The sequence below is a fragment of the Centroberyx gerrardi genome, chromosome 8, assembly GCF_048128805.1.
Source record: "Centroberyx gerrardi isolate f3 chromosome 8, fCenGer3.hap1.cur.20231027, whole genome shotgun sequence".
In the NCBI taxonomy this organism is placed as follows: Eukaryota; Metazoa; Chordata; class Actinopteri; order Beryciformes; family Berycidae; genus Centroberyx; species Centroberyx gerrardi.
Window position 1 is genome coordinate 28,633,563 of NC_136004.1, and position 22,967 is coordinate 28,656,529.

Here is a 22,967-nt window from a genome sequence, read left to right on the forward strand (position 1 = left end):
AAAAAACAAAGACAGACAGAAGTCAGATAGACACTGACAGTATGTTTGCAGATGCAGACACAGGCTGCTGCACTGCTCTGGTGCCGGCTGGGCAGTGAAGTGCTACGTCATGCTAGCCACGGCTAGTGCTAACTCCCCCTGGCAGAGTGTATCAGCTAACGCTCGCTAACCAGACAGATAGCAACAGTCCACATGCTGAAGTGATTTGTAGCGCTGGTGAGGCATTACATCCCGCTGGACGGACTCCAGTCTCACCCTCTGCTAGTAGGCAAGTGCAGGCACACTGCTTGGATCTCAAATAGATTTATTAAGTAAACATACAAATAGAAAACTTCTCACTGCATGCAAGGACTTGCATTGCCTGCAAGATGGCAGGATAACAGCATCACTTATTTCCTGCCATCCTGATCAGATGATAATGTTGTGGCTAAATGATAGAAGACATATACTCAAATATACAGAAATGATGGTTGGTTCAGAGGTTAGAAATGTGGTATTGGCAGCATGTTAGTAACACTGTGGTGTGTGTGTGTGTGGGGGGGAGGGGGAGGGGAGGGGGGACAAGTTGCAACATCCTCTTTGTACAGTAGTGGTGTCTCTCTGTGTGTGTGTGTGTGTATATATGTCAGATCACTGCGTGGGAGAATGGCAAACTCATGAGAACCACGAATCTCATACAGATAATTCAGTGTCCTTCCTAAACTATGTTCCACTCCTTTTATAGCACTCCTTTTATAGTGTGTGTGTGTGTGTGTGTGCATGCTTGCATGTGTCCATTCCCCACCTGTAGCCAGGAAGCGATGGGCGGCCAACAGCAGCTGAGGAGAGATCTTGACTTTTGATTCGCTCTCGTGTTTGAAGGCGGAGAAGTCTCTCTTATTCTTATTGGGTGCCACCTTTTTCCTGTTGCGGTTATCAGCTGAGGAGACACACACACACACACACACACACACACACACACACACACACACACACACACACACACACAGCAGACAGTGTTATTAATTATATATAATGTATAGTTCTGTTCCTCAGTTCTGATTGGCTGAGTCACATTCAAAGCTGTTGTAAGATATCCGACAAACACACAGGTGTGACCGCATAACTGTTCATTTAAATATTAATAAGCAGCCTCTTTGTTTCGCTACTGTTAAAGAACTAAACTGCTTGGCAGAAGAATCACTACCTATTAATTAATTATTATTGTTTTAAAAAAATGAAGATTTATAGAACATTTTCTTTTTTTATTACAATGGCGTGCACTAAAAGCAATAAGCCGCTCAAGGCCATGCTGTAGTGTTTGTAGAAGAGTTGTTAAAGTCATGTTAGCTGTTCTGTAAAGCTCCACCCTGAGCGTCTTACTGCTTAATCTTGCAAGACCCACTAATTCAACATTGTACAAGTGTTTTAATACCTGAAAACAGTTTGTTTCACCTATCACAAAGATAAAACAGCAAATTTGATTACTGAGATATATATGCTTATCTGCACTGATAGGCAGCCTATCAAACAATCAACAACTTGGTGAAAACACAGCGTCTGTCACAAGACATGTAATGAGAAAACCCAACTCACTGTAAAGGTCCGACTCATCCAGGATCTCTGATTTGATAATTTCCTCGATCACGTCTTCCAGGGTGACCAATCCCAGCACCTCGTAGAAAGGATCCCCCTCCCCCTCGTTGTTCACCTTCTGGACAATGGCCAGATGGGATTTTCCTAAGTGGGACAGAGAGAAGCATTTGCTGGATTATCAGTCAATCAATCCATCAATCAGTCAACCGGATGGATCAATGTCTTTAAATCAACTATATGGCAAATACAGGTGCAAAATTATGGTTAAAATTACAGCCCTCATTACTTTGCTTGATGATTTGAGAAGCAACATTTTACTGCACTTTTCACATTTTCTACAAACATTCTGGACTATTTTCATCTACAGTGGACATACTAAATGAAATTAAATGTTTAACTGTTGCCGATGTGCAAATATTATAAGATTATAAATAGTGAAAACTAAAACCATGATATATAGTTTAACACGATGAGTTGAGCAGCCATGACAGCAAGCTCATTGTGCCTATTTATCATGTGAGAAGAACACTGGATGTTGTTTAGTGTCACTTCTCACTACCAAATCCATGCAAGTATTTAAAATCCCTGTTTGTTTTTTTCATGCGATCTTCTTCTTTGCACCTGACAGCCATCCAAGACCCAGCTGAAACTGGGAAGCATGCCTTGGTTAGTAATTGCCACACAACCATCAGCATTTTAACAACAATTTCACTACTGCTAATGCTAAATAAATGGGAGTCACAGGTGGAAATCACAGTCACATTTCAAAGAGTCGATGTGACTGAGAACAACAATTCTGGCCGAGCCTCCCGATCATCAACATTATCCCGATAAATATTAATAAGATGAAAATCTTAAAATCAGTACTATAAAAACTAATTCATCATGTCAATAGCAAGACATTTCTCTTTTTTAAACACGTTTTAATGTAAGACTGTAGAACATCTGTAAAATATTTATGTAAAATGGTGACTTTCTGCATTTGCTATTCAGCAACAAGTTGCCGGTTATTGCGGTGGTCATGATAATAAAAATTTAAGGGGGGAGTGGTGTCATAACCGTTACTGTTTTTTTTTACCTGATATATATATAGTAATAACGGGTATTGTCCCATCCCAAGACAAATATCCATATCATTATGTATAGCAGCTCTTTTCTAACTCTAACCCAACCCCATCTCACCCACTTGCCCTCCTGCCTCTGCTTGTACTGCAAACAGCATGTTAATGTGTACGGGTCGTTACAGTAGGGCTGGGTCTGGACTTTGGCCATGTGTGGTACTGTACCAAACACACACACACACACACACACACCTAATGAACTCCTCACATGGCACAGTGCAAACTCTTCACAGTGCAAATGTTGATGCTGCCCCTTTCTGGCTGAATAGCCGTGACCAAACAAGCGTGGAGTTGGCAAACAGTCTCGCCATAGGAGGCTGAATTATTAATGGCAGCGGCAGAGTGAAGCACTCAGAGGCTATCTGGGGGATCGGCCCCGGGCGGCGGCGGGCGGCGGGGGATAATGCCCTCGCCTCCGCCCCGACACACACACACACTGCACACATGGGGATATGCATACAAGCAACTGGTTTGAACTGACTGCATGCACACACACCTACACACACACTCTTGATCTTTGTTGCACTCTCACACGAACACACACACGGTGCCAACACGCATGCATACTCTCTCTCTCTCTCTCTCTTTCTCTCACACACACACACATATGGACACACACACACACACATACGCGCACGCACGCAAACACAGGACCATTAAGCGATTGGATTTGCACAGCAGGACGGATGAGAACAAGGGAGACAATTTGATTCCTAAATATAGGAAGAGCTGCCTTCACTGTTGTTCAAAATAGCATCTGAAAAAGCATCTACTGTACTAAAGAACACACACACACACACACACACACACACACACACACACACACACACACACACACAAGTTTGTTCTTATTCTCCTGAAAGCCGAATTGCGGAAATCATGATTAAGGATGAAATGAGAGGGAGAGAGAAAAAGAAGAAGCGACAAAGGCCCACCGTCAATTTGTTTCCAAAAAGAGATCAGCAGATCAATGGGATTTGGAGAGGGCTCATATGGCCAGCCATTAAAAGAAGATCACAAGGTATAAGTGTTGTTGTTTTTTTTAGTTTTTTTTTTACTGTGTCCTTGATGCCAGCCTGCATGCCGTGGCGAGCAGCCGCTGCTGGCCGGACGCCAGACACACATTCTACACATTCCCTCTGCTCTGACCTTGCCGCGTTTTACAACAGGAATAGAGCAGAGAGAGTTTGAGGAATCTATTTCCCCCCCAGTCTGGCTTTACTGAAGGAGTCTGTGATGTCATGGCAGGACAGAGCAGGGGATGATGTATATTTAGTCTGGACTCTCGAGTCTCTAGAGGGAGTAGCGAGGCTGGACGTTCAAGGCTATAACCGATCAAAACAGCCTCCTTTACACCTCGCGTTAGGCAGCTTCGCACGTTGGCGGCCCAAAATGGCAACAACTGAATTTTGAGGGCTTCAATACCTAGAAATCACACCAGTAAACAAATACCGCATTCATGTCATATTGGATTTACCTTAAATACGAGCTGCTGACTGGAAAAAACAAACATTCATGTCAGCCTCCCAGCGGGAATTACAAGTACGACAAACTATTTTGTAGGCACCGATCCGATATCACCCACTTCCCAAAATGAATTGCAGAAGTGTGTCAACACAGGTAAACATGGCAGCGAATCCACTGGTGTTGGTGGTCCAAAGTAAAAAAAAACCCAATATATTACTTAAGTTATATTCACACTAATACAATCAACTCTACTTACAAAAAGAGAACAATATCTGCTGCAGATTGTTTATAGATGATTTTTGTTAACGACAACAATTGACCTCGACGTCTTGGATGTTCTTGGATTGTTTGTAGATATTGTTTATCTGGATTACATTGACACCTGACAGTTAAATGTGTCTCCGATACAGGCTACACATTGAAATCAGATCACTCTTTCCCTTGCAAAACGCAAATTCCTGCTTGTCTGCCATGTCTCTTCCTCTTGTAATATTTATGCCTTTTAAAACAGACATTTAAGACCTTGTCCCGCTTCATGCATCAGCATCCTGACGATCCATTTTTGACATGTACTGTATGTTGCTGTCCAAGCTGCATGCGTCTCCTGGTTGGAAGTTTATTTTCGTTTATGCTGTTGCTGTACATGGATTGGAGATCCTGCAACGCATCCACACCTGTTTATGCTCTGATCACTTCCAGAGGTGGTTTCGGTTGATCTTCAGTGGCTCTTGGGCACATTTATACCTGGATTTTCTTCTTTCTCTATCCAACTACAATCCGAAGTTGAATGTTAAGGCCAGATGTAAAGGGGGATCGACTTGAAGAACCGATGAGATGGGACGGGTGAAATGTCAGGTGGCGATGGTCTGGCTTCTCCTTTTAATGTGTTTGAGGGAATTTCAGCCATTTTGCTTCACATCCACCCAGAGCCTGAGAGATGTACTGCACCATACTGCTGTTCAGGTGTGATACACTAACCCATAATGTCCAACACTGAGCCTCCTAGTACGTTCATTTGCTGATCGTTGTTCATTCTATGCTAGGTCACTGCGGCAACAGAATAGAGAGAGAGATAGAGATATAATAGAGAAATAATGCAATGGAAAAGGCTGTGTGTGTGTGTGTGTGTGTGTGTGACCTCTCCCTCGGCTCCCTGTGGAGCTGAGTCAATATTTCAGAGGAAGTGAGACCCCGGGGGACATACTTACTGCTAGTCACTGGAGAGTCACTTGAGAGTCTATTGACTCCTTTGGAACACATACACACACACACACACACACACACACACACACAGCCAAGTTCAGCCAAGTACCGACTGCTTCTTCATGCGTTCAGGATCTGACCTGTGTCAGCTGAGTCTACAGTAAAAAGAAAACAGCTCACCTCTGTGTGTGTGTGTGTGTGTGTGTGTGTGTGTGTATGTGTGGCCGCTGGTCTGCAGCCGCGATGAGCGTGTTTGTCACGAAACACGACATAAGGTGACCCAATCAGCACAGCCCGCTGGCCTCAGGCTCACACAGAAATACACACAGCTGTCACTTTGAACTGAGGACTTGACATGACAGACAGAGAATTTTTATTTCTAAAATCTTTCTTTCCCCCGCTCACGGCTCACACCGACACACCGAGCTGACGGTGACGGATCATCAGGGCTCCTGGACTTTGAAACGAGCTCAGGCTGGAAAAATCAGTGTCACCTTTTAAATCGATGCAGAGAACACACTTTTATAAACTCGCCTTTACGTATTCATTTTTTATTAATTGTTCTCTACCTCACTTTTTATAAAGGTGTAATGCAGGTTTCAGAAAGCCAAATTTAAGACTTTTTAAGACCATTTTAATTCTAAAATTCTCCGCTTTAATGCTACCTGTAAATTAATTTTAAAAACAAAATAAAGAAACAAAGACGGCAAATCCAGCCTATTTCTGACTGAACACCGCTGATGAAAGCTCTGAAACTACAAACCGGCAGAACAAGAAAAAGGAAATTAACCAGGAAATACATTTTTAAGGGAAATGAAGTCCAACTGAGTTCAGCATATACGAAACGAAAAAAGAAACGAAATGTTTTGCTTATTGTGCTACTATTGAATATTTATATGCAGCACAAAGGAATCTGTCATTGGATATGAAAAAAGTGAGACCTTTAATAACTGTATTTAAGATATTTTGATACTTTTGAAAGTCTTAAATGTAGATAATTTAAGATGTTTTTAGACTTCACGGTCCTATGGATACCCTGTTCTATGAGTGGATTGTATGTTCCTTGCTTATTTGCTTGTATTGCTTTTTACTTTTTAATGTCAATTGTCTTTGTTGATTTATTGTTCTTCTTCATCTTTTTATTTGTAGGTTGCAGTTGTGGTATTATTAGGCCTACGGCTGTCTGCTGAGGTGGCTTTGGCGAATTGTACGCAACGTAAATCAGCCTCTGAAACTTGATTGTAAGGAAAGAGCTCAAACATAACGTCACTAATGAGAAGACGACACAGGTAGAGACCGGCAGAAGATCTGGTCTTATAAACTCCGGCCTCCGTTCTCTCTGTATTCGCAGCAAGCAGCAAACAAACCCCTCTACTCACTGGCTTTGTCTTTGAAGCTAATCCTTAAAGGCATTCGCCGCCGCAGAGGCAAGTCACAGTTCCACCCACTTACAAAGTTGTGCGTACGACAGACAAGCTTCCACAATGGCGCCGCAAAAAAAGATTTTCTCCCAAACGAGGAGAGGGAGAACTGCGAGATTGGAGAAGTAACAGGCGCCAAAACGGGAAGCGAGAAACACACTGTTGACCTTTGTCACGAGCCACGAGTCGTAGCTTCTGTTCCTTTGACTTACAACACACCGCAGGACATAAATGACCTCATGAAAATAATGTTGTTTAGCTGGCAGGTTTTCATGACAGCAGCCGATCTCACTGCTCAGTTCCCCTAGTTCTCTAGTTGAAGATGCTGACAGGTGAAATCAGCTACTGTAGTTTTTCGCTGAAATGAAAACCTTCAGTCTCTTGGCTCTCGATGGCACATGGTTACAGACCACTGACCTACACTGATATCGACCCGCAGCGCTGAAACGATCAGTCGATAAATCAATTAGTCGACCGACAGAAAAGTAATAAATTTTCATGGCTGCTGGTCAGACTAAGTAAGTAATTGTAAGAATCACTTTCGGCTTTGAAATGCGATCGGTCAGTTTTAACTTTTCAGATTGCCAATGTAAAATAAAGGCTTTTAACTTTTGCTATCCAACAGAGTGCCTCGGACGCTCTTCAATATATATATATATCTTCAATATTTCAATATATTCTTATAGCAGCCATTCTGAAGGGCACCTGCTGTGTGTCTGCCATGGACATTTCTGGTATCTAAATCTTCTTTTCAAATGGTCAAGCCAGACCTTGGTGCTTAAGACTAATTGAGGTTAACAAGGCAGCACAGACTTAGGCCCAACAGCTAGAAAATCAGTTAAGCAGCTAATATTGCTGTCTGTCGCACACACACACACACACACAGCCTGACTCCTCTAAATATCGACACCTCACAGAGCCAAAGAAGTTGATGGTACAAACACGAGACGATCAAACGTGCCACAGCAACACATTCAAATCCAAAGGACAAAAATTGGATGTTGCAATTTCCTCCTGTTTCGCCTCGCCCTGCAAAATCTGAAACAGCTAAGCTTGGTTTAGTATTTCCTGCTGCCTTCTGTAGCAATAAACTGCCTCATAAAGATGCCGGGAATCATTTTTAAACCTTTATTTCACCAGGGAAAGGTTTGCTGAGCAGGTTTACTCTTTATCAGCACCAGCCACAGGGCAGCTGGAGGGCAACTGAAGGTTAAAGGAATAGTTCACCCAAAAATTAAAATTTGGTCATGATCTACTCATCCTCATGGATCCAAAAAGGGCAAGAAAATGTCCAGGTTTGGGAACACGGAAGCTGAATACAACGGAGGACGACTCTTTTTCATTAAATAATTGATAAAATATCGGGGGTTTTTTCACTCACAGATATATACTATAATATTTGGATTGTCCTGCACGAACTGTATGGAGAACATTTATGGACATTTTTGCCCTTTCTGAAGCCTACAGCACAGGACTCCATTTACTGCAATTGTTTGGAATTGGTGAACTATCCTTTTAAGCGTCTTGCTCAAGGGCATCTCGGCAGTAGTCGCCGAAGGAGAGCAGCAGCGTCAACTCATTCACTTAGGTTCTCCCAGCAGGTCCAGTAATTCAACTGGGTGACCTTTCGGCCTGCTTCTGTAACCTTTAGCTATCCCGGCACCAGCATGCGAGCCTGTGTGTTTGTTGACATGAAACATCAGTGACAAAAGGACAGGGGGGGGGAGGGGGGGGGGGGAGCAGTGGACGATAAGTTTGTATGGGAAAGGAATGCCACACGCATACCACCCACGCAAAAACACAGCCCACCGCATATCAACAACACTGACCACAGACACAAACTGGAAAACCTGCACGCGCTGAGGGATGAAACGCATAAGGACGCTCACAAATATGCACCACTAACCACACACACACACACACACACACACACACACACACAAAGGTTTCAGTTTGCGGGTCAGGCCAAGCTCTTCCAACCTGTTTTTCCAGTAACAGTGGCTAAAGCTGGAGTCTCCTGCAGATAGATCTACACTGATTTGAGGGAAAGGAGGGCTGCAAAATTTTGGCTAAAATGATTCCTATCACCATTATTTCGCTAGATATTGCGACCCTGATTATTAATCGTGATTATTAGTACTGACTATTTAAGGAACAAAATGACTTTACTACCTTATATCAACGTGTGGACCAACTTTAACTACAACAGAGGCATTCTAGATGAACTGAAATGCTTTAATACTTCTGATCATTAGTTGTGGAAACTAAAATCCCTCCACTGTGACCTTCCCATCCACTGAGGCTTTGAAGATGAGAGGAATTCCACTACTGGATTTACATTTGAAGTACATTACATCATGTGACGCACAGCAAAACGAACCTCGTTCAAAGCAAATAGACAAGACAGCTGTGTGTCATTTCTGCTGAGCTGTCCCCTTCTCCGTGCTGCTGACTGATATCATTAGAGGATGGTAGTCTGGAAGTGTTGATGTGACGCACACACAAAAACACACAAAAACACACACACACACACACACACACCAAGTCGGGGAGTCGAGCGGACTGTGGCTGCACCGTCAGCACTTCCAGCTCCAATGACAAGACAGGAAAAGAGAGAAAAGCAGCAGGCGGCTGATAAGAACACAGAGGGAATTAGACAGGGAGAGCAGAGTGACTGTAACTGATTGTATGAGCTTTGATGAGGCACAGGACAATAGTCCATGCAGTCCTGGCTTGAAGTCATTCCACTTCCCAAACGGCACAAAAGCGTCCAAAACACCAATGTTGACCGTTGCCTGTTAAGAAACAGTTTGTTTTCTTTGGTCTGAAACAGAGTGGAAAAGTGTATTTTGTTGCCTTCTTTGTATTTGGTCCGTTTAGGTTCACACTGCCCGATTACAAGCGAAGCAGGGCTTGTAAACAAAAGTCACACCGACTCACAAGCAGCTTGTTTATTGGACAGAGTTTTGGCGACCTGTCGTCCTGCAGGTTAGAGTCAAAACAAATCTGATTCCAGTCTTTGTGACTTTAGCCAAGCATGATGGACTTGTCTGCGCTCTTTGCTATAATTTCCCTTCTCTGGTGTTCATTCCAGGTAAGAACACATGAAGAAATAGCTCAATACGAACATCTCCTTATACCCATAAAACCTGGTGCTTTGGGGTATTTTCCTGTAGTTGGTTGGGATTACGTTCTCACTCCTGATGAACCGAACCATATTTTGCTTGTTAGAGGACAGAAACTCACATTTTCAGGTATCTCGGTGCCGTTAGTTGGCGTCACCGGAGTTCAAACCAAACAACAAACCGAACTAAAGGAGTAAACGCTCCAGAGTTCGAATAAATCGTTCCAAACATGTCTAGTGTGAACGCACACTACCACTGGCAGGGTTAGACGACTCTTTTCCACTGGGGAATCCTTACTTGCAGTACTGTATTAGAATACAGTATACTACATTAGTAGGATAGTAATATATGTATAGGAGCTTTGCATATACAGGGTATCTGCATTTTTCAGGAAGCCAAATTTTTAAGACCTTTTTAATGTTACCTGGAATTGGATTTAAGACTAATTAAAAAACAAAAAGCTTGCATAAAATGCATGAACAAAGCTAATAAAAGTTTTGAAGCTAACCAGGAAATGATGTCCAACTGTGTTTCTTAAAGCCGATGTGATGAAATCAAAACATGTTTGGCATATTGTATTAACCCTGTTCTGTTATTAGTTAATAGTGCACATGTGATAAACAATTACTGAATTTAAGACATGTTTTTAAGGCCTTAAATATAGATAATTTAAGACTTTTTTTACACATTTTAAGGACCTGCTGATATAGCCTGATATACATAATGGGTCTAATTAAAGCGCACTCCCTAAAGGAAAATATGCTTTATAACCTAACTAGACATAACCGCCTCACGGTTGTATGCCTCCGCCAATAAACTTTCTTTTATCATTGCAAGAACAGTCTTTATTTATTGAACATATATAATTAATGTGATTATTAGGTTAACTTAAAGGATTTTGGTGTCTGCAAAAGTAAGTGACAGCACTTCCACCGTTTTTGTAGAATAACCCAAGATCGTTTTCTCAGCTACAGTGGTAAGCAAAACATTATGATGTCACAGTGAAGTTGACCTTTGAACTTTTGGATATAATGTCATCACTTCATCATTTTATCCTATTAGACATTTGTGTGAAATTTTGTCATAATTAGCGTATGAATTCTTGAGTTATGGCCAAAAACGTCTTTTGTGAGGTCACAGTGACCTTGACCTTTGACCTTTGACCACCAAAATCGAATCAGTCCATCCTCGAGTCCGAGTGGACGTTTGTGCCAAATTTGAAGAAATTCCCTCAAGGCGTTCCTGAGATATCGCGTTCACAAGAATGGGACGGACGGACGGACGGACGGACAACATAATGCCTCCGGCCACGGCTGTCGCCGGCGCAGAGGAATAAAAATGTCAGTTTATCTGTAAGATGATGATCTTTTGGATTAAGCTGCTGTTCTTAGGAAAGTGTTTTTGGAAGCTGTCACAACAGCGCAGCGGAAATGTAGTTTGCAGTCCTAAATCAATCGTGCAGGTTTTGTGTTCCTCAAATGAAGGCAGGGAAGGGAAGACAGGGAAGTCAGCTGACGTGTGTGTGTGTGTGTGTGTGTGTGCGTGTGAATGTGTGTGTCAGTGAACGCTGGTGTGTATGTGTGTGTGTGTGTGTGTGTGTATGTGTGTGTTTTTACTCTCTGTGACTCAGCAAAACACCTGAGGGTCTGTCTCATGAAAACAGTCAAAAGGTGCGTGGACACACAAACCTACAGTACACAACCCAGTGAAAACACAGAGAGACAGACAGACAGACAGATAGATAGATAGATAGATAGATAGATAGATAGATAGATAGATAGATAGATAGATAGCAAATTTTTATCAATTTCCTTAATCGACCGTCAGTCACGTTAACGACCAATTAATCGATTAATCATTATGTAAAAAAACAGCTTTTGACATAGAAAATAGAAAATAGAAAATGTGTGTTTGTACACCTGTCTTTAGGTCTACTCAACAAGTTAATTAACCAAGCAAAATTCAAAAGATCTTCCTGCATTCCCTGTCATTGTGCTCGCAGACGTGCTGTACTTCAACATTGTATTACAATGTTTACAATGAACAGTCGTCTTTTTGGGTGTAATGCTCCTACACTGGACTTTTCGCCCGCTTGCTTGGCTTTCTTCTTCCTCTGTATAGGATTTAGAAGATTTAGGATTTTATTAGGATCCCCATTAGCTGATGCAGAACATCAGCTACTCTTCCTGGGGTCCACACAAAACATAATGACAACACAGACACTTACAGACAAAACAACCAACAAAACAACAAAATAAGCGGTGACAGCTAAATTGCGCCCTTGTGGTGGTAAATCATATCAGCAAGAAATGAGAAATAACACATAGCCTACATTGTCGATTCATCAGTTAATATATGCTTGATCGATCAAATTCTTAACGGTGATTAATCGATCGTCGATTAATCATTAACATCCCTAATAGACAGACAGATAGATAGACAGACAGATAGATAGATAGATAGATAGATAGATAGATAGGAGTCTACAAATCTATGTGAAAAGCTACGAAAGAAGAACAAGTTGAAGTACTCTTGGTGGCCGACGGATGTTTTAAAAACTGTCTTGACTTGTAAAGAAAAACCAACGCGTTTCAGCAGGAAGTCTTCATCAAGGTTACACGACGAAGAGACAACGACTCTTAAATACCTTTCCAAAATGGCCACTGCCAGCTGCTTTACAGGACAGGTATTTAAGATCCATTGTCTCTTTGGACGACCGTTCAAGTCTCTTCTAAGATGTAACACACAGGCTGTCTGACAGCAATATGAACCGACAGTGATGTTGAAAAGACAACAACAAAAGACATCACATCTATTTTCGTACACACACTTCTCCTGCTTGTTTTGAAGATACTTCGGTCATAGTGTCTATTTGGCTTTCTTTCCATCGTTGTGTTAGATTTCACTTGGAGCCGCTGTGGCGTTTCACAATTATGACAGTAGTCACCGGTGAATGACGCAAGATTTCCATATTGTCATGGCAACACTGAGAAATTCAGATTTTAGCGTTCAAATACGAGTCGCATGCAGCTTTTCACTGTTGGCACAAACATCAGATCTGAGTCACGTGAGGGGAAAAAGAAAATCATACTTGGGAAACGTTGAACGGCAGTGTGAACGCAGTTGTTGTTACGTAACCCTGACGACAGCTTTCTGCCACAACGTGTTGGTTTTTTTTTCATACCAATAAAGAAACACACAGCAGGTATTTCAGAACATTCATCGGCCTCCAAGAGTAGCTGACTTTGTTCTTACTTCCTGGACAGTCACAGACAGACGAAAAAACACGTGGATAGGATGGAGGAAAGAGAGAGAGAGAGAGAGAGAGAGAGAGAGAGAGAGAGAGAGAGAGAGAGAGAGAGAGAGGCACACCCATCATACAAAAAGAGGAGTGGAGATTCAGGTCTTATCAACCAGAGATTGGGCAACCTTTTACACAAAGTCATAAAACTCTGTGTGTGTGTGTGTGTGTGTGTGTGTGTGTGTGTGTGTAGCTACAGGGAGTGTCAGGCACAGGAGTTATCCAAGCCCAGCCTTTGTAGAGTTGGAGGTGGGTTAAAGTGTGTGAGTGTGTGTGTGTGTGTGTGGGACAAAGGTCACTGAGGCCACACTGTAAGAACACGACACAGTGAAGAGTTAAGAATTGACGAAAGAAAGAAAGAAAGAAAGAAAGAAAGAAAGAAAGACAAGGGAGGGGGAGGTAGGAACAAAATGAGTCATTATTTAAAAGCAGCAAGAATCAAAGACAGAAACAGAAAAGACGAAGGAAAGAAGAGAAAGACAGAAGAAAGCAGATCTCACACAGCTGCGTAGCCACGACTAAATCAACTGTCATCGAACTGTAGCACTCACGACCGGGTCCTAAATACCGGGTGGGGTGGCCAGATAAGTGCCTGCACACTGATAAAAACCAAGACAGGGGACAATCTAGACAAACCTGACAAAAACAAACCAAACCCGAGCCTGTCCATTTCCTGAAAGGCGAGACGGTTCGACTGGAATGCTGTTTAGTCTTGAAACCGCAGGCCTAGAGCGAGGGGCGGCCCAGTTAATCATGTATAATCCTATATATGTGGATCCTATCGAATCGGGATTGGGACGATACACTTATCTCACGCTACGATTCCATACGCGATATGGGGTTCACGATTCGATACACCCGCAACACGATAAATAAATCAAATAAAAGTTATATGCAGAATTATGTTTATTTCTGAGCCACAAATCTTTCCAGCGATGGCACTGGCGTCCTAGAATATAAGCAACAACTTAAAAATGTCATTCCAAGTTTATTAAGTGCAAATAATATAATTTGGATGGAGAGTTTGGGAAATTGTGATGGGCAAGCCGTCTCATTTGTGATTATTTGCAGCGGGCAACAGGGCAATTTGTCATTAAACTTTCATCTTATCTAATAAGGCAACTTCACAGTCTGTTCTCAAAGGTCACATGTGGACCGACATCGTGGTTGATGAGGAGAGTAATGAGTCAAATATGCAATACACTCACACTCACACTGCTGTGAGGTTTCTATGGGATGACTCAGAAAGAAAGCACTGTGTGAAGGAGAAACATCAGTGTGACTCTGCAAGAATATACTGATGAGACTCCCTCGCCTCTGTGGCCAATGTCTTCTTTACAATGAGCGTGTTTACATACACACTAATAAAACAATCATAGTCTAAAGATATTTCCCTGATTATTGAAATGTAAACAGCAGAGTGCGATTTCCTTAATCAGATAAAGGCTGTTATCGCATTATGAGAAACCCCATTAACACAGCTTGGTTTTTGCCCAATCTTTTGAATTATTCAGCGCATGTTTACCCTTAGTCTGATCTCACTCTATACGTTTTTTATATCTGAGCATGAGCGCAAACCAGATGGAGAACAACGTCCCCAGAAGCAGGAAACATCTAACAGCATGACGACCAGCAAGACTCGCTTTTGGACTGATGAGGAAACTGTTTTAATGACACGCAGAAACCTGAACATGTGAAAATGAGCTACGTGCGGCGCCATGTTCAAAATCCAAAACAACTGGCAGGAAGTTTGAGATTCCCTTAAGGAGACTTCCTTAAGGAGAGAAATACTATGACTGAATCGTGTAAACCAAGGTCTTCCCTGTTATCGCATTACTAGAGTGCATGTAAACGCATCAATCGAATTATTGCTGTAACCTGATTATTCCCAGTTGCCGGGTTATTACCTCCGCCAAGGAGGTTATGTATTCGGTGCCGTTTGTTTGTTTATTTGTTTGTCTGTTAGCAGGATTACGGAAAAAACTACTGGCCCGATTTTCATGAAATTTCGTGGAAGGGTGCAGCATGGGCCAAGGAAGAACCCATTACATTTTGGAGCGGATCCATATATTGGTTGCGCTTGCACATTTGCATATCATAGAAGACTGGACTATTGGCCTCGCAGTGCCCGTCTAGTTAGCGTGCATGTAAACTCGATCATTTCACAACGGGGCTTGTGACCCAGATGTCACCAGCTCAAATCCTGGACTGACTGGGAAAATCTGTGTGGGGAAAGTAAATGACCCTTACCCGAACACTCTGTCAGCAACTGCCGAGGTGCCGCTGAGCAAGGCACTGAACCCACAACAGGGGCTAACAGTATGAGACCGGGGGCTGTACTGGGCGCCTCCCAGCTGTAAATGGGTACTACTGTGTGAGTGTGAGGCAGGGCGGTGCTGAAAGAGAGCGTGCGTGGTCAGTCAACGTTCTCTAGGTAAAAAAAAAAAGGCTGAAAATAAAGAGAAAATCCTCCAACATGCCGGCCCACTGCGTACCTGACTACATGAGTCAGGGAGGGGGAGGTGGGAGGTGACGGAGAGGGCAACACAACGCAACCTGTGTACACAGCGCTGTTGGATGCCATCGCCGTGGCAACCGATGCCAAGGGGGCCAAGGGAGTGGAACTCGAGCTGCGAGCGGGGAGTCGGGTCAGAGGAGAGGAGAGGCAGGGGGCTGGTGGCCAATCAATCCTGTATGTTACCATGGCAACGCAATCCACCGCTACGGAGCCACAAGCAACACAGTTACCGCTTGGAGCTTAAAGTGGTAATTTGGGGGTTTTTTTGGGCGACATCTTTGGCACTCATTGCTGTGGCGTTTCTGCACTGCACTTCCCAGAGATCACCTGTCAATCAAACAGCGTGGGGGGCGGTACTGTGACGCCTTGGATTTTCTGTTGATGAAGTTTGAGTTTCTGTAGGTGGCGCTCTTTTCTGTGTCTGTTCAGCCATGGCGGCTATCGCTGCTGCTCATGCTAACTACCCAGTTCTTCTTCTGTGTATTCAAAACAAACCGCTGCTGTTGCTGCTGCCGGAAACGTAGAACGCAGCACTTCCTGTCCGCCAGAGGATTTTCCCAAAGAAACGCCTACCAGACACCGGGTGTTTAGAACACCAAGTGTAAAAGCTTTCATTTCCACTGGGTATAGGTTGAATCATTATTGTGTTGTAGCAATCAGTGATAGACAGTAGCAAAAAGGACGATTATTTGTGTGAAAATGTCGCAGATTATAACTTTTAGATCACCAATAAACCGATGTTATCTCGTGTGTACATGTGTAGGGTCATATAACTAGCAGGAATGAGAGGCACTGAGGACTCTCCAACATGGTAGCCCTCAAACTCAAGAGTCTATACAGAGCGGCTGTGAGTGTGCTTTCATAACTACTTAAATCTCTTTGTCATCCTCGAGCTAACGTGGACTGTCTTCAGCTCTCTCTGTCTGGACGGACTCGTGGGTGTTTGTGTGCGTGTGTGTTTGTGGACTTGAGCGGAGGCACTGCGACTTGTTGCCAACCCTTCTCACCTCGCCAGCCAAGCCTACTGAGATGAACTGCAGAGCCTTTTCTTGGCCAAATGTCACGCTGCGCCGCGCTCCGCTGCTACAGCAACGCAAAAGTCAATCCAAACCGGCTGCTTATGAGATGTAAGGCTGAGATAACAGCAAAAGCTGTGATTTTGAGTTATAGCTATTCTATAAACTGTACAGGAATGAGATAAATTCATACTGGCTCAGTTACTGAGTTGAATTTGTTGAGAAAGTTCCATGAAATTTAGCCTTGGCTACAATACTACACAGTCTTACAATCAGATAAGATATGCTACTGTCGATGCTATGGAGACAGGCAGCAACTCATTCCTCACTGTGCTGGGATATAAACACAGTGTGTCTGTGTGTGTGTGTGTGTGTCTACTGTCTGTGACCTTGAGACGAGATGCCTGAGAAAGGAAAAATACATCCCCGCGGGAGACGGCGTCAGTGTGTGTATGTCCTCCTGAGAGTGTTTGCTTGTGTGTGTGTGTGTGTGTGTCGAAAGAAGGAAAGCAGCTGACTGTGAGAGACTCAAAACTAGAATTCAATCGCAATTTTTATCAGGGTCATTTTTGACACCAACACAGCATTTCTAAACAACACTCTACTGTATTCTACTGTATTTTTGTTACCTCTAAAATCAGAACATGTACATTATATTTGCGACTCTAAGAAGTAGACCTGCTCTCCTCTTAGTAATCTTAACAGGAATAGCTATAATGGGCCAAATATAGTGAATAATAATGATGGCATCTATGCAATGTTCACTCAGGTAAATGGTAGAAATCTAACATCGGGTTAACATGCAAAACAAATATGCCACTGATCACATAGTAAATAGCAGGGGAAGGGGAAGGGGAAGGGGAAGGGGGGTGGAGTGTAGTGGTCAGAGAGACTGTCCCGTAACCGAAAGGCTTCAGGTTCGATCCCCACAACAGTCATTCTGTCTACCCACAGTCACGTGTCGTGTCAGTTTCTCTGAGCAACACACTGAAGCACTGCCTGGTACAACAGTATATCCATTCATACTTTGTCACTTATTTACTCGTAAACAACAGTAAAGAAAGATGTTTCTCTGTTGTGCTTTGGCCGCTATGTCTTCCTGAGGAGCAGCTGCATTCAGGGACAATAGCAGTGCATATTGCTATCTCGTGTGTGTGTGTGTGTGTGTGTGTGTGTGTGTGTACTATTTTGATCCCCATAGTAGGGGAGGATAAAGTGATACCTCATTGATCTCCAGTTGGAAAATTATCTTTTTTTGAACACACTGGGACACTGCAGACCTGTGCTTTCCACATACTGGACAGTTGTGGGAATCCTACTTTATAAGTGACAGCTGCTTGTACTCATCTCACTAAAGCTTCACTCTCACACACACACACACACACACACACACACACACACAGACACAGACACACACATGGGCCTTTGGCAAAACCTTTGACAAGTTACCTTGAGCAAAAGAGTCCCACCTAACTCTCTTGAGCTACAAAACCCTGCACAAACAAAAGCTTGGAAAAGCACCACTGCAGTTTCAATTCACCATGAATTTCCTACTTGCTTGACATCATCAACACCCAGATTTCCCACTGTCCCCCTCCAAAACAAACCTTTCTTGAACTCCTCCAGCATGGAGTCCAGCTTGGTGTCGTGAAACACGAAGTGGACCGGGTGGTTGTAGAACTTGGTGATGGTCTTGAGGGTCGTGCAGTCGTCCGGGTCCACGAAGGCCAGGTCTTTGACGAACAGGATATCCACGATGTTGGAGCGCTCGTCCTCAAACACCGGTATGCGCGTGTATCCGCTCTCCATGATCTCCGACATGGTGTTGAAGTCCAACACGGCGTCGCTGTGGATCATGAAGCAGTTGCCGAGCGGCGTCATGACGTCCTCCACTGTTTTGGTCCTGAGCTCCAGAGCGCCTTGGATCATGTTGAGCTCCTCCTTCACCAAGTCGTTGTAGGGCTCGGTCACCTTCAGCATCTCCACCAGCTTCTCCCGGTTGTACACCGTGCCAATTTCCTGACCCAGGACGTAGTCAAGGATCTTGCTGATAGGCCAGGACAGGGGGAACGTCAGCAGCATGAACAACTTGGTGACCATGATGGTGTTGGCTCCCACTGCCAGGCCGTGGCGAGAGCAGAGCGCCTGGGGGACGATTTCACCGAAAATGACGATGCCGGTGGTGGAGGCGACCACGGCGCCGATCCCGGAGCCGATGAGGTCGTCCAGGAGGATGGTGAGCGTGGTGTTGACCAGGACGTTGCCGAGGAGCAGCGAGCACAGCAGGTAGTTGCCTTTCCTCCGGATGGGCTCGATTTTCCGGGCGTACTTCTTCTCCTTGTCCGTGCCGCAGCTCTGCACGATGCGCAGCTCCATGGGGTCCAGCGCCATCAGACCCAGGTTGAGCCCGCTGAACATGCCGGAGAGCACCAGCAGGAAGGAGATGATGATCACCTGCAGCCACATGGGCAGCAGAGAGGTCTTCTCCTCCACCACCAGCACCCTGCCGTCGTCCTCCCCGAGCATGAGCCACCTGTCCTCCTCCTGGCTCTCCCGGACGCACAAGCCGAACACCTTCGCCATCTCGTTCTTGCGGAGCCGTAGGATTTTGAGGCTGAGCACCCCCGAAGTGCCCTGGTTGCTGACGTTCATGGCCCCCCGCACGACTATATCCTTCGTGTACTCGTAGCAAGTCCTGTTAAAAGGGAAGCGGGTGGCGCCGGTGCCTCCGTGGCCGTCTTCATCATCACCATCACTCGAGTACAGCTCCGTGAACTTGATGAGCGCCGAGGTCTCCGGTCCGATCTGCAGCCCGTAGAACCTGAAGAGGATGTTGCTGCCCTCGGTCACCTGGATAACTCCTTCCTTGGTGGTCTCCGCCGGCTTGTCGCTCCTCTCCAGCCGCATGCCGAATATCCGGGTGCCGCCGCCCAACTCCGCGACCCCGGTCTCGGCGTGTCCACCCGCGAAAAACCAAGAAAAGACGAATAAAGTTAGCGTAAACCCCTGTCCACTCCAGTCTGTCGCCATGTTTGTTTCACTCTCTGCGAACGGGGAACTGACGTCACCTACTCGTTTTCCACAGCCCCGCCCTTCTCATTTGCATAACTCGAAAAATGCAGCCATTCAGCGCCCGAGACGTCACGTGAAAAGCTTGAGCGAGCCCCCTTAGTTTTATTTTGTTAAGGTCGACTGGGATGATGCTTTTAAGGTCGACTGATATCGTGCTTTTGGGGTTTTTTTTAAAGATCCAGTTGAGAGAGAGAGAGAGAGAGAGAGAGAGAGAGAGAGAGAGAGAGAGAGAGAGAGTGAGAGAGAGAGAGTGTGAGAGAGAGAGAGAGAGAGAGAGAGAGAGAGAGAGAGAGAGAGAGAGAGAGCAGTTTGAAGAAACACAGACAGGCGGTGGTGGAAAGAGTACTAGAATGTCCCACTCAAGTAGAAGTACTGCTACTTTGCTGATATTTTACTTAAGTAGAAGTAAAAGTACTGCTATAAAATGCTTCAGCAGTTTAAAATGTCCTCAGAGTAAGAGTCACAGAGTTTTTTAGAAAGAAATTCTAAAGCACAAGAGGACAGAGTTCAGAGTTTTACAAAATAAAGTGCACAAACAAAGCAAAGCCAGATTACTCTCCTCTTCTTTGCTGATTGACTGTTCACTGTGAATGGCACCTCTTCCCCCTCCTTACACCTGGGCTTGAACAGTGAATCCACCTCCAGCTCTGTTCTGTAGTCGAGCTCTGACCTCCGACCTCTCCTGTTCTCACTGCAGATATGTGTGGAATAAAAATGTACAAGAACCCCATGCCTATACACATTATATTATAGGACAAATGAATCTTAGTGCTGAGGGACTTCTGAACGCAACCAGCTGAGTACAGAGCCCTTCTACTGTATTTGACAATAAAATGAAAAACTACCAAGCAAGAGTGTGATGCGTCAGTTCATTGCTTTTTTTTTTTTTTTATCCTTTTCTACTCTCCTCTCCCCTCTCCCTTTGGCACAGTAGTATAAAGGCCTTTTTTGAGTGCAGTGCGCCCTCTTGTGTTCAGCGTTCAACTCACACAGTACTGACTGCCAGCATTGGAGGGCTGCTTTTTATATAAAACTATATGGTAGAGCAACTGGTGTTCAGATAGAAATTAGCTCAAAGATAGATAGATAGACAGACAGACAGACAGACAGACAATCTTTTATTTATGTGTCACTCCTCAACTTACTTATCATACAGAGTAAAGTGCATTAGATAGCACGGCATTGTAAATAGTACAATAAACACATTACCCCATCGGAAAAAAAAAGGGCTGAGGAGCACTCACTTAGAGTTATGAGACACAGGCTAAAAATAGATACACATAAAATATAAACATAAAATAAAACAAACATAAAATAAAGCAAGCATTAAAGCATTAAATCCAGTGTGGAAAATCATGATTTTGGGCTAAAGTTGTGTTATATGGTGGATGCAGACCCCAGAATTTCATTATTAGTGTAAGTTTGTCATTGTCAGAGTAGATTCAATGGACAGGAAGTGTCCATTGAATCCACTGTCAGGATTAAACAATAAGGATACACCAATATGTTGATTTGCCATTATAGTGGGCCAATGCTGTCCTTTTATTATCAGATATCAGCCAGTCAGTGTCAGCCACCTCTGATGTGATGGGTTAGTGACATGAAAACAGTCTCTAAAATCTGCAATGAAATTTGTTTGTAAATTAATTCTTCAATTAGAGGCTTAATGTATTCGAGTAGGTGTAAAAAAAAAAATTCAATTTTTTCTAATGTCTCAATTTGGAACAGAACTCTTCAATTCTACTGAAGAGATCTGCTACAGTTTGTGTATATCTGGCACTGCTACTGCTCCTCTACAAAGGGCCAAAACTCTTTCTGTTGGCAGTGAGGCTCCTGGAGTTTGATTTATTCTATTTATACCCAGCAAATACAACTGTGTCCTTGTCTAGGTGCTTTCTTCAGCTGATGTAGTCACAGATCTCTCTGGGTATGTATTAGCCATGAGTTACTTGAAAAAGTAACTGTAATAATGCTACTACTAAATTTGGTTATATATTAAGTAATATTATTGATGTAATTCATAGTTACAGAGTAAGTAGCAAACGCCCAAACTCTGTTACATCAGAAGTGAACTAATCTCATTCTCTGGAACTCTTTCCTCACTCATTAGCTTTATTCAATTAAATTCAAATTCAAATAACTTTATTTTTCCTGTGAGGGAACTTCATTTGTGGTCAGGCAAGGTCATACATCATAGCAATAAATACATAAAAACAATAAATGCTCAAAAAGCCACATGGGTAGGGGTAGAAGGGTAGGTGGGTGGGTAGGGAGGACATAGTGTTAGTGGGGGGAAAGGTGAACAGGCGGGAGCCTAGAGGGTGGGGGCCTTAGTGTCCATTCACCAGTCTGATGGATGTTGGCACAAAGGTGGACATGGTTCTATGTGCCTCTAAAGTTGCACACATCCATATTCAGCGGCTGTCAAGAAACCAGCGCTAGTATCTAAGACAGGTTGTGGGATGACAGAGATTTAGTTATTTTTTTAAAAAAAGCAAACATACAAAAAAACAGTACAATGTACATAAAAAACAGTACAATGTATAGTAGTGACTATAGTAGAAACAATTAGCCATGCAAGGCAATCATTAGTGGTGATTGAGTTGACTTAAGCCAGACCTTTAAGCTTGATTTAAAAGATGCAAGGCTTTCAGACTCTCTGCTATTGGAAGGTATGGAATTCCATTTTCCAACTGTTGGTGTTTATGACATCATAATGGGTCCCCAGACGTAAATACCCACACAGTTCCAAACACAGGCAGGAGATATTTGGACCCTGGAAAGGTAAGTTCTCTATCTATCTAGTATCTAATTAACTTATTTAGTTAGCAATGTATTTTGATAAAAAGAAGGAAAGTGAAGAAAAGTATTTTCACTGTGTTATTCCATCAAATACATAATAGAAAAATACTTTTCTTGTCATTTGGCATTAAAATGATGAGTCTGAGGTGGAGTAATCTTAAATGCAATCAAGAGATGCAGGTCCAACTGAGTGGTACATTTGTATATTTTGTAGATTATGCTATTCTGGTTTCTTAAACTATAGGTTTGGACCCAAAATGTACTACAAGCCTAGTTTTTCTGGGTCCTCATGGCAAGAGTACAAATATGTCTTAATTTCTTGTTTGGGACACAGGCTGAAAACATA

At 43.5% G+C, this 22,967-nt stretch overlaps 1 protein-coding gene across 1 annotated transcript in view; it reads right to left on the bottom strand.

Moving 5' to 3' along the window:
- LOC139920332 (metal transporter CNNM4) overlaps positions 1 to 19,780 on the bottom strand; it is a 42,334-nt gene extending 22,554 nt beyond the window's left edge. Inside the window, exons 1-3 of the mRNA XM_078285064.1 lie at positions 18,355 to 19,780; positions 1,576 to 1,719; positions 785 to 919 (exon numbers count right to left, since the gene is read on the bottom strand). Coding sequence (XP_078141190.1) covers positions 785 to 919; positions 1,576 to 1,719; positions 18,355 to 19,777 — 1,702 coding nt within the window. The 5' untranslated portion in view covers positions 19,778 to 19,780. The remainder of the gene's footprint in view (positions 1 to 784; positions 920 to 1,575; positions 1,720 to 18,354) is intronic.
- Between the last annotated feature and the right edge of the window lie 3,187 nt (positions 19,781 to 22,967).